The 12,401-nt window shown below is 44.3% G+C and overlaps 1 protein-coding gene across 1 annotated transcript in view; it reads right to left on the minus strand.

Moving 5' to 3' along the window:
- Nucleotides 1–759: 759 nt before the first annotated feature.
- Nucleotides 760–12,401, minus strand: part of CFAP97D2 (CFAP97 domain containing 2) — a 152,672-nt gene continuing 141,030 nt past the window's right edge. The window contains exon 5 of the mRNA XM_069204700.1: nt 760–1,752. Within this exon, the coding sequence (XP_069060801.1) occupies nt 1,273–1,752 (480 nt within the window). The 3' untranslated portion in view covers nt 760–1,272. The remainder of the gene's footprint in view (nt 1,753–12,401) is intronic.

Raw genomic sequence — 12,401 nt, forward strand, 5'->3', positions numbered from 1 at the left:
CTTGGAATCTTACAGATGAAGAGGCTCTTTACAAATGCAAAAATGCAAAGGTTTGCTTTACAAATAAAAGTGAAAAATATGCAGTTTTTTGTTGTGTCTTTTGAATAAGTGTGCAATCTTTTCCCCCAATAAGATTTAAAAAAAATAACATTGTGATTTCACTAGAGAGATAACGCGGGCTGTTTTTAACTGTGATGGAAACGCAAATCATTGCATGTGGGCGAGTTATTTTGCCCCAGAAAGAGGAAGGTCCTGCGCTATTTATTGAGAAATGGAAAGGAAAATGCACTGTTGTGCTCCAGTAACTGAAAGGAATGTACACTCGCAAGTAATAGAAATTAAAATGCTCTGCTTTTTTTCGGTTAAACAAAGGAATATGCACTGAGTAGTCAACACCACTTGCCAATTTAGCTCTAAGATGCTGTTGCTTCAAAATGCATGTTTTATCAATTATTTGATGTTTTGTGGAAGGGGGTCAAGAGCCATGGACTCTCCGCAATAAAATCCTTTAATATCAGAAGCTCTCCTTTAATAAATCCCAGATCCTGAAGTTGACACAGATTGTTAAAGATACGCAGAAGTTACTCTCCCAACTGTGAATATAAAATACAGGGTAATTCAGAGAGTGTTGCGTTTTTCACACTGACACTTTACCTGCTGGAAGCAAACACAAGATGGAAGCATGCTGAAGCAACACTTTTTCTGCATGCCAATCACCTAAAACTTGTAAGGAGGAGTAATTCCGCCCGACCACGTTATGGATGCCAGAAATATCTTTAATTCCAGAGGGTTAGAAATGTTATTACAATACAGAAGGAATTACTATGCAGTTTCTTTTCTTGCATAATATTGAACTCCTTTATCGTTAATAAAAACAAGACTCTCCTCCACCAAGAATCTGCAATTACTGGCAGTTTTTCTGAAAAGAATACCAAAAATTATGTTTAGGCTTTTTTCACAATTATGTTTATTTGTAGACTACTATCATTTCATGTTAGAAAGTGTCAAACATAGATCAAAAACACAAATGATGTTATAAAGTGTATAATTGTGAAAACCCATTTTAGGTCCAAGGGTTTCATAAAACCATGGTGGAGAAGGAGCTTCGCCCTGTTCACATTACTTGCTCATCTTTGAACGTCTTTCAGTTTTTAATCGAAAGGGTGAATGATCTTGGGTTGTCCAAGTCAGGAGAAGCGTGTTAGTTGATCACCCTCATTGCTAGCCAGTTAACAGGAATTGGTCGCATTCAGAAGACCAACCACTTCTCGGCTACTCCTGCTCAACTTCCTCCACACTGCTTTCTGCTTCATCAGCAGGCGACTGGCGGTCTGTCTCGGGCATTCCTTCTGCTCTGTCAGCCTCACTTTCTTTTTTCGGTGGCTCGTCCTCTGTCTTTTCTTCCTCTGTTTCGAGGTCACCTTTCACTGACTGGCTTCTCACGGACTCTACTTCTTGGTCTTCATCCTTTTCTTTTTCTTTTCTCTCCATTGTTAGCTTCTCTGTTTTGGACGTTTGCTTCTCATTTTTCAACGTCTTGCTTTGCACTTTTTCAGCCTTGGAGTGGTTGTCCTTTTTCAAAACCTGCTTCTTTACTTCCTCTCTCTTTCCTCCCATGCCTTCTGGTTTTGACTGCTGCTTGACATTTTTGGAAGCTTTTGCCTCCTCTGAGTTGTTTCTTGGGCTTTCATCCTTCTTATTGCTCTCCTTACCTGGCTCTCCTTCTGTTTTCTTGCTTCCCTTTGGCTTTTGCTGAAAAATAAAAACATTAATTAAATAGCAGATTTGCTATTTCATATTTTTAATGCATTGCTGCTGTTTGTGCACATTTTTGCTATCTAATCAGTAGTTCTGTCTTTAACGGACGTATATGTAAACAATGCTTTAAGGCTTACTACATAAGGTATTAATAGTAATTGACATACCGGTCTAGTAGCCATTAGTTGTTGCTAGGAGTGGTAATTGCTGACGTTTTACCGAGTTAAGAACTAAACCTAGTAATATCACCCCCCACATCCGCTCATATTTCTCTCCTGCTGAAAGCAAATAAAAAATGTGAAGGCTAATGGGCCCAGAATTTGGGAAAACATGAAGTAAACACCCTGGCAATTCCAGGGCTTGTGTGTTATTTTTGGTGATTCTAAGGAAACAGTTTAGGGGTTTTCTTGTTTTTTTGAAACTTTGCGTTTTTTTACAGTTTTCTTTTCTTGTAACTCTTGTAACAAATGGCCATTTATAAACGTGTACATTTTTTCTCACTGGTGGAATTTTACGTAATGCTTTTCCACCATTTCATTCCCAATTCTGGGATTTTTCTCCTTACACCAGATGTTGTTTTGCACTCAGCGCAGTGAAGTGCAAATATGCTGTGAGGGGGATTGCTCGATTCCACTTCCTATAGGACCACTACTAGAGTATTGTGGGGTTTCTCAGATTCCTGGCATTTTCGTGTTTGTTTTTATGGTCTGGCTTGACAGAGGCAGATGTCTCCCAGACAAAGATGTGGGAATCACAAAAAGAGGGGTCTGGCTCCGCCTAGAAGTTCGGGGTCTTATTTGCGGGATTTGTTGACGCAGACGTTATGGCAGCGGACAAAGAATTATTGTTCAGCAGTTTGGAAGTAACACAGTTTGATCACTCATTTGCACTTAACGGGCCAGATTTTTAAAACAGGCACCGAATGCCATGCAGCAGCCAAAAATGCTGCCCTGCGGTGCGTCACAGGGAGGGTGCCGGAGAGCGCCATACCTACAGAGATATGGCTATCTCCTCCCCTAACCCTAGCTCCAGTGCTGATTTTAGCCACTGTGTACCACGCACAGATCTGTGCGCCATAGTGCTAGGGTGTGTGCTACAGTCTAGCATAGGTTTTGCACTGGGAAGGTACCCTTCCAGTACAAAATACTATGCTTAGACACACTTTAAAAAGTTTCCAACCTTGTATGTGTGCCGCACAATGCAGCACGCATGCAATGTCGGAAATGAAAGGAGAAATAAAAACATTTCTCCTTTTACTGTATTTTAAGGTGTCCATGCTGCACAAAAACAATCCTGCATGCAACGCAAGGGTGTCTGTGTTGGACCTAGGCTGCTGAAATGCCGCAAGTGTAGGGGGGGAAGGTCAGGAATGCACTGAATTGCATAATACGGTGTACTCCTGCCCTTTTTACATTGGCGTAGCGCAGCACAGCAAGATGACTTGCGGCGCTGCCCTATGCCAAAACCCTGTAAATATGTCCCTAAGTAACACAAAGCAGTGCTTTGCGCTGCTATTAGTTACTTTTAAGGTACTTTCTAGCGCAAAACAAGTTTTGCACTGAAAAGTACATTAAGAAAAAACATTTTGTGCTGGTTAGCATCAATTCTGTGACGCTAATTCACCCCAAAATGTTTCTAAATCTCCCCCAACATATATAACTCTGCATATACAACAAAACTGACATACGTAAGTAGACCAATGTCCTTAATGCAGTATGATAGAGGCAAGTTTTATTCATACGACCTGTATTTTCCTGCTGGTAGAACAAAACTGGAAGTCCACAGATTGTATTTGTACAAACCTGTCAATTCGAATATACCCAGAAACAGCGTGCTTATTATGTATGACACCTTCAAAGACCAGAAATACAATCGAGGGAAAACTTTGCACTATTTCCCCCAGCTAATAGCAAGAAGACGACTAGCCATTAGCTTGATGTCCCATGTTACCCGAGTTAAAAACTTGAAATGAGGATGTAACAGGTTTATTCCTGAAGAGATATACATCAAAGTAGCATGTATAGCTAAACAACATGCCACTGATAGAATAGTCTGTCAGGGTCTCATACAGGAAGTTTCACACCCTGAAGCTGAATTACTTCGATGGTTCAATTGTACAAAATGCCAACAGAAATAAATACTAAAGGCAATATGATGTTGCTATTGGGAAAATGCCATGCTCATTGTTATTTTGTTAAAAAAATAGTTATAGACGGTCAGAAACAAAAGGTCTCTAGAGTGTAACAAACTAAAGGCCTCTTGGAGCTAATGCCAATAAGACTGGGCCCAGGAGAGGCAGAAATCAAATGATAAAGAACATTTTTACATTTCTTCTGAATAGCAGATTAGGAAATGTTTTTTCGCTCGGACGGAAGTTTAATCCAGATGCATGGAGCATGAAACAAAAAGTCTTTGCCTTTTGAAGTTATTTTTCGATCTCGCCTGAATGCGCATACGCTGTCGCTTCAAGACCTTTCATCCACTAAGAGGAGGCTTGAGGCATATTTACAAGCCCCTAGTGCCACCGATGCGTTACTTTTTTTTAACGTTCCCATGGCGCAGTGTGGCAGACCACATTTACAAGGCCATGCAAAACCACCTTGGGTGGCTTTTCATGGACTTGTAAATATGCCCCCATTTTATGCATTTCTATGCGTGAAAGGGGTGCTCCATGGGTGTTTCTGTGGGTGTTCCCAAGCAACACCCATGGAATCTGACGCATTCTCAGATTTACAAGGCTGGGAATGAGTCAGATTCCTACGCCACCCCAGGGATGGTGTAAATGTAGTGCAACCAGGAGAAATATATTTATTTCGCCTCATTTTTTCTTTTTCTAGGTGTGCTGCATTCTGCAGCATACATAGATGGAGGGAAACACCATTAGTGATTTTTTATGTGCAGGAAGGTATACCTTCCTGCACATAACCAATGAGCCCTGCAACACAGGCACCCTTGCACTATGGTACAAGGGTGCCTGTGTTGCGCTAGGCTGCCAATTGTGTGCCAGTGTTGAGGAAAGTACAGGGAGGCATCGTATTGCTGTAAATACGATGCATCCCTGCACTTTCCTAATGGTGCAGCTGGACACTGCAAGATGGCTTGCGGCGCCGGGCTGCGTCATTATTTTGTAAACATGCCTCTTAGAGTCTGCCAATGCTTACCATGGGCTGGCTTTATCGTCATGCTCATTTCCTTGCTTCTGTTTGGTAAGTGCGTGCCAGCTTCACTTCATCTTCATGCGTTTGTCCCTCCGGTGAACAAGGCTAAAGTAACTCTTCCTTGCTCAGTGTCCTTCCACTGCTTGCACTTTCAGGGAAATTTTTCTTTAACTGGCAGCACTCCATAAGAGTGCATGTGTTTGCAGGCTTTCTGTCTCCCATCCTTCTTCCCATACCGTTGCCCTACTGTAGTTGCTTGCCCTGTACCACCCGCCCCTCCCGTTCTTTGTTACTTTCATCTGTTCCTACTGGCCAGATCCTGTGTTTTGTTGCTTTACCCATACACATCCGTGATTGTGTTGCTTACCCCATTCCTCCCACCCCTCTTCCCGGATTGTGTTACTTTCCCCACCTCTCCTGTCAGAAAAAAAGCGCTATAATGTTTTGTCTACACTTGCTGCGCCATAGAGCTTTTCCCCCTAACTTTCAGCCATGCTGCTCAACAGCCACGCTGTTGTACAACATGGATAAAAGACACTGACAAAGCCTAAAGCTTTCGCCTAGGCAAGACCTATTGGCTAAGCCAATGCTTGTCATTTTGTTAATTTATTCAGCTGTCTGGGCATGAACATTCAGGGACACACACATGACATTGTAATGCTACTAAAGTTCTTAGGGCCATATTTATACTTTTTGACACACAACTGCGCCAACGCAGTTGTGTGTCAAAAATTTTAACGCCGGCTAACGCCATTCCAAAGCGCCATGCGGGCGCCTTATTTATTGAATGACGTTAGCCGGCGGAGCTGACTGGTGTGCGTAAAAAAAAATGACTCACACCAGGCAGCGCCGGCGTAGGGGAAAATGGAGCTTGAGCGTCAAAAAATGGGGCAAGTCAGGCCTGAGGCAAAATTTTCGCCTCAACCCGATTTGCACCATTTTTTTCGACGCCCAACCCCCATTGAAATGACTCCTGTCTTAGTCATGCCCCCTTGCCCAATGGCCATGCCCAGGGGACATGGTCATTGGGCATAGTGGCATGTAGGGGGGCACAAATCAGGCCCCCCTATGCCACAAAAAAAAAAAAAAATACTTACCTGAACTTACCTTAAGTTCCTTGGGATGGGTCCCTCCATCCTTGGGCGTCCTCCTGGGGTGGGCAAGGGTGGCAGGGGGTGACCCTGGGGGCATGGGAGGGCACCTCTGGGCTCCTTCCGAGCCCACAGGTCCCTTAACGCCTGCCCTGACCAGGCGTTAAAAAATGACGCAAAAGCGGCTGGACGTCATTTTTTTTGGCCCGCCCACTCCCGTGCGTCATTTTTGCCCGGGAGTTTAAATAAGGCGCACATGCCTTAGAGTCATTTTTTAGAAGGGAACGCCTACCTTGCATATCATTAACGCAAGGTAGGTGTCCACGCTAAAAAATTACGCAAACTCCAAGATCTTTGGCGCTAGACGGGTCTAACGGCAAAGTATAAATATGGAGTTAGCTTTGCGTCGGATTTGCGTAAAAAAAAACGACGCAAATCCGGCGCAAACAGAGTATAAATATGCCCCTTAGAGAACTAGATAATTTACATGTTTGTATTACCCTGGCAGCAGCACATAGGTGATGAGGACAGTCATTAACATCAGAACACAGTTTTGTGTGTAAAAGCACAGTGCTGCATTAATCTACAAGGATATTGATTGAGAAAACCATACATTAAAATCAATATGCATTAAAGGATGGACTCTCATTTCCCTTTATTAAGGACTACAAATAGGTACTTTGATATATGAATTGTCACAAATTACCTTCATAGGGAATTATTTTGGTGTTGGTTACTGCCTCTGACAAACCCTAGGGTGAGAAGATTTGCACTGTACTAATACTTGCTAGAATCTCTTCTTAGATATTTTCCAGGATCTTGCAATACAATATACATTAAATAATACATATGTCCATATATATATAAATATATATTCAGATAGATAAAGAGACAGCCTTTGGGTCAGTTTTATTCTGCCATTGGTCTGTCTGAGATCATGTAAACGCTTCTCCCATCCATGACAGTGAACTGCGTGGGGTAATAGTTATGGTTCAGTATCAGTTGTTGCCTCTTTTGCTGAGTGAATGATGCCATTTTCTGATCACATGTATACATTCACCTGAAAATTAGCGCACTTGCTAGTTGGCCAGCCCTTTAATTTTGAATTTACTACTTTTACAGTTCCCATCCATGACAGTGAACTGCGTGGGGTAATAGTTATGGTTCAGTATCAGTTGTTGCCTCTTTTGCTGAGTGAATGATGCCATTTTCTGATCACATGTATACATTCACCTGAAAATTAGCGCACTTGCTAGTTGGCCAGCCCTTTAATTTTGAATTTACTACTTTTACAGTTCCCATTTCGGCCCATATTTATACTTTTTTTAGCGCTGCATTTGCATAATTTTTTGATGCAAAATCGGTGCAAACTTACAAAATACAATTGTATTTTGTAAGATTGCGCCGATTTTGCATAAAAAAACGACGCAAATGCGGCGCTAAAAAAGAATAAATATGGGCTATAATTTCTTCGATTTTCATGAGGAAAGTGCAGCAGTCCAGCCAGTACTAATGGGTCAGTTGTTTCTTACTCCTTTCATGTGCAGTGCGCTAAATCTCATCCGGGTGCTTCTTCTAAACCAGCAACCATTGTGGAATGATGTTGACCACGAGAGGTTGTAAGTGTGACAGCCTTGTCTGAACTTTAAAACAATAGTATACTATTTACAATACCTTTGTATTGGAAATTGGGTTTCTGGTCGACAGAGAAATGCACCCTGAACAAGCAGGCACTACAATCCTAGTCAGGGTAAGTCACAAACACACCCTGAATTAACTGTGCTCACCCTCTGGTAACTTGGTACAGAACAGTCAGGCTTAACTTAAGAGGCAATGTGTAAAGTATTTTTGCAACACTTCAAACAGTTAAACAGTGGAAACATTACACAAAAAGATTCCACAGCAGGTTATAAAAACAGAACTTAATTAAATGAACCAAGATTAAAGCAACAAATATCCAATACTTAGAACTAGAGTAATTAATTTTTAAAGATTAAACTGTAAAATAGCACTTAGAAGTAAGAGGCACCAATCTGGGCTATCTGGTTGCAGCAGACCAGGGCAAAGTCAAAAGTTCAGGCCGTCCGCTATGGAACGAAGGCTGGCTACAGGAACCCCGTTAGGTCTGCTGAACAAAAGTACTTTAAACCCCAGTTGAGGAGCATTGCGTGGACCCAAGTTGAAGATGCGTTACACAGATGCAATGTGTTGGTTCCGAGATGAGGCGAGGTGGCAGTGCAAGGTCTTGTTGCATCGACATTGAGGATCCCATAGACAGGGCTTGCGATGTCAGGGATGCATTGAGCAGCTGAGGCGATGCACCAGTTCTTATGAGCAACTGGTATACCTGGTTGTGCCGGATCGGGACAAAGTCAAAAGTTCAGGCTGACCGTGATGGTGCAGGATGGATGCAGGGACCTAGTGAGACACGATGAGCAAAAAGTACCTTAATCCTGGTTGTGTGGCTGTCGAAAATGCAGAGTGTTGCAGAAGAAATGCATCAGTGTCGATCCCCACAACGGAGGAGATGTGTTGATTTTCTCCCCGCAGCTGCGGCGATGCATTGGTTCTGAGATGCAAAGCAAAATACAAACGCTGTGGGATAGCGTAACTGGATGGACGGAATGCGGAACCAATCAAACATTCACCCCCAGTCACAGATCTGGGTTTAATCCATCCATTATTTTGCTCACCATGCCACCCCAGTTTGAACCCAGCCATATGCAAATCAGTCTTGACCCTGTTCCACATGGGAACAGTCCAGCCCGAACTGCCAGGCCAGGTTCTCCCTGGACCGGAAACAAGCATCCTGGGACCGGTTTCGGGGTTTCACCCCTCTTCAGCCAGGCTAGCTTGAATCCAGTGGCACAGTGAGCCCGGGACCCACGTCTGGGCATACCCGGCGCACTTAGGGCGGCAAAAGCAAAGCAAAATACAGACGCTGTGGGATAGCGTAACTGGATGGACGGAATGCGGAACCAATCAAACATTCACCCCCAGTCACAGATCTGGGTTTAATCCATCCATTATTTTGCTCACCATGCCACCCCAGTTTGAACCCAGCCATATGCAAATCAGTCTTGACCCTGTTCCACATGGGAACAGTCCAGCCCGAACTGCCAGGCCAGGTTCTCCCTGGACCGGAAACAAGCATCCTGGGACCGGTTTCGGGGTTTCACCCCTCTTCAGCCAGGCTAGCTTGAATCCAGTGGCACAGTGAGCCCGGGACCCACGTCTGGGCATACCCGGCGCACTTAGGGCGGCAAAAGCAAAGCAAAATACAAACGCTGTGGGATAGCGTAACTGGATGGACGGAATGCGGAACCAATCAAACATTCACCCCCAGTCACAGATCTGGGTTTAATCCATCCATTATTTTGCTCACCATGCCACCCCAGTTTGAACCCAGCCATATGCAAATCAGTCTTGACCCTGTTCCACATGGGAACAGTCCAGCCCGAACTGCCAGGCCAGGTTCTCCCTGGACCGGAAACAAGCATCCTGGGACCGGTTTCGGGGTTTCACCCCTCTTCAGCCAGGCTAGCTTGAATCCAGTGGCACAGTGAGCCCGGGACCCACGTCTGGGCATACCCGGCGCACTTAGGGCGGCAAAAGCAAAGCAAAATACAAACGCTGTGGGATAGCGTAACTGGATGGACGGAATGCGGAACCAATCAAACATTCACCCCCAGTCACAGATCTGGGTTTAATCCATCCATTATTTTGCTCACCATGCCACCCCAGTTTGAACCCAGCCATATGCAAATCAGTCTTGACCCTGTTCCACATGGGAACAGTCCAGCCCGAACTGCCAGGCCAGGTTCTCCCTGGACCGGAAACAAGCATCCTGGGACCGGTTTCGGGGTTTCACCCCTCTTCAGCCAGGCTAGCTTGAATACAGTGGCACAGTGAGCCCGGGACCCACGTCTGGGCATACCCGGCGCACTTAGGGCGGCAAAAGCAAAGCAAAATACAAACGCTGTGGGATAGCGTAACTGGATGGACGGAATGCGGAACCAATCAAACATTCACCCCCAGTCACAGATCTGGGTTTAATCCATCCATTATTTTGCTCACCATGCCACCCCAGTTTGAACCCAGCCATATGCAAATCAGTCTTGACCCTGTTCCACATTGGTTCTGAGATGCGGCAGGCTCAGAGTCAATGGGCCGGATCTGTTCCTGCAACAGCGCCAATGCATCAGCGTCGGGCCCTGTAGCAGTGGCAATGTGCTGGTTCCAATACACGCAACAGGAGCAATGTACTAGATCCGAACCCTGCAGCAGGGGCGATATGCCGGTTCTGATCCACACAGTGGATGTTTTGCAGCAGCAAACACCTTATGCCCACTTAAAAGGGTCCAGGACTGGGGTGGCGCCACTTGGCAGGTTAGACTCACAGCTGGCAGAGTCCAGTGGCAGAAGTTGGTGGGATGGTAGTCTATATGTTCCTGAGACTTCAGATCTGGAGACCAGTCAGATGCAAGTGAGACTGTAGCCAGCTCCCCACTCCCATCCTGCCAGGACAGCCCATCAAGGCCCATCAAGTCACACCTAAGCTCCCATTGTATGCAACTGTCTAGGGGGAATACACAAACCTCAGTTGTCACCCACCCCAGAGGAGTGATCAGCAACAGGGAGCAGGCACCAAATGGCTAAAGTGAGAAGATGCCAACTTTCTAACAGTGGCATTCTCAGAATTACAATTTAAAATCCAACTTCACCATAAGTTGTGATTTTAAATTGTGATTCCAGAGACACCAAACTCAAAAAACCTATCTCTCAGAGCTTGTGAATTACACTTATAAAATGTAATAAGGTAATCTCAATGTTATTCTACAGGAGAGATAGGCCTTGCAGTAGTAAAAAACGACTGGGAATGTTTCACTACCAGGACAGGTAAACCTTAAAAGTACATGTCCTCCCTTTTAAATACATTGACCCTGCCCTCTGGGTTGACCTGGGCCTACTTTAAGGGTAACATATGTATAAAAAGGGATGGTTTGGATCTGGCAAAACAGTTATTTTGCCAGGTCGACATGGCAGTATAAAACTGCATAAACAGGCTCTGTAGTAGCAGGCTGGAGACATGGTGAGAGGACTACTTAAGGGGGTGGCAAAATCAGTGCATTACATTTACAGGCCCTGGGCACATGTAGTAAACTAGGGGCTTATAGGTAAATTAGATATGCCTAGTGGGAATAAGCCAACGTTACCATGTTTTAAGGGGAGAGCACAAGCATCTTTGCACTGATTAGCAGTGATAAAGTGTACAGGGTTCTAAGGTCAGCAAAAACGAAGTCTGAAAAAATGAGAGGAGGGATGCAAAATGTTTGGGGATGACCACACACAAAGGGCCAAGTCCAACAATTTGCAAGACAGACTCTTGCTGCTATATTTAGTTATATTATTGCAAGCATATGCCAATCGTGTTTAGATTGTAGGATGGTTTCTTTATGCTACTTGTGTTCTTTTAATTTACCTTGCATATGTTGTTGACTTTGTGTGTGTTTTATTGCAGTTATAATAGAGGGTGAATGCAAGGTTGAATCGGTGGAACAACAATTGGATGCATGAGAATACATATGGGTAACAATATGATAACTTACTCAATGACACAAAATGTAACTTTCATTTATAAGCCAGATCTTTTGGCATTGCCAACGCTTGTTTCTTCATTTGGCCTTTCAGGAAATTGAAACACTCCTTCTGATGCTTTGACTTAACATACTAGCTCATAGTTTGAATGCCAAAATAGTACAGTCCTCTGGCCCCCTGCTTCTCTTCTGGTCTCAAAGGGCCAAATTTAAGAGAAAATGACGGTGTACGTCGCAGCACCAAATTTGGCAGCGTCGCGCACCATCAATTTAAAAATGCAGGGATGCATCGTATTTACTAGAATATGGTGCACCCCTATTCTTCCCCCTTGGGCCGGTGCTAAATATGCCAACACAGCCACTCCTGCGCCATGGTGCAAGGAGGGCTGCATTGAGGGGGAGATTATTTTGTTGTTCCTTCCTGCACAAAACAATCTTGAAATGCAGAAAGCACCACACATAAAAATAGCAAAAAATGAGGAGAAATGAAAGCATTTCTCTCTGTTGCGTCATGCTAACTACACTCTTGGGGTGGGCGTAGATTTTGGCGTTGCCTCAGGTTTAAGAAAACTTGTATATATGGGGCAGTATCAAAAAGCAATGGGTTTTGCTGTGGCCCGCTCACAGCAACACCCATTGAACACCCCTTCCACGCAAACTGCTGTGTGTGAAGAGGCCGTATTTACAAGGTGGCGTTAAACCACCTTGTGAATACAGTGCAGTAGATAGCGCCACCGAAGAGTCACTAATAGTGATGCGCTGGTGGCGCTAGAGGCTCTTAAATCTGCCCCATAGTT

Source organism: Pleurodeles waltl, chromosome 8 (assembly GCF_031143425.1).
Source record: "Pleurodeles waltl isolate 20211129_DDA chromosome 8, aPleWal1.hap1.20221129, whole genome shotgun sequence".
NCBI lineage: Eukaryota > Metazoa > Chordata > Amphibia > Caudata > Salamandridae > Pleurodeles > Pleurodeles waltl.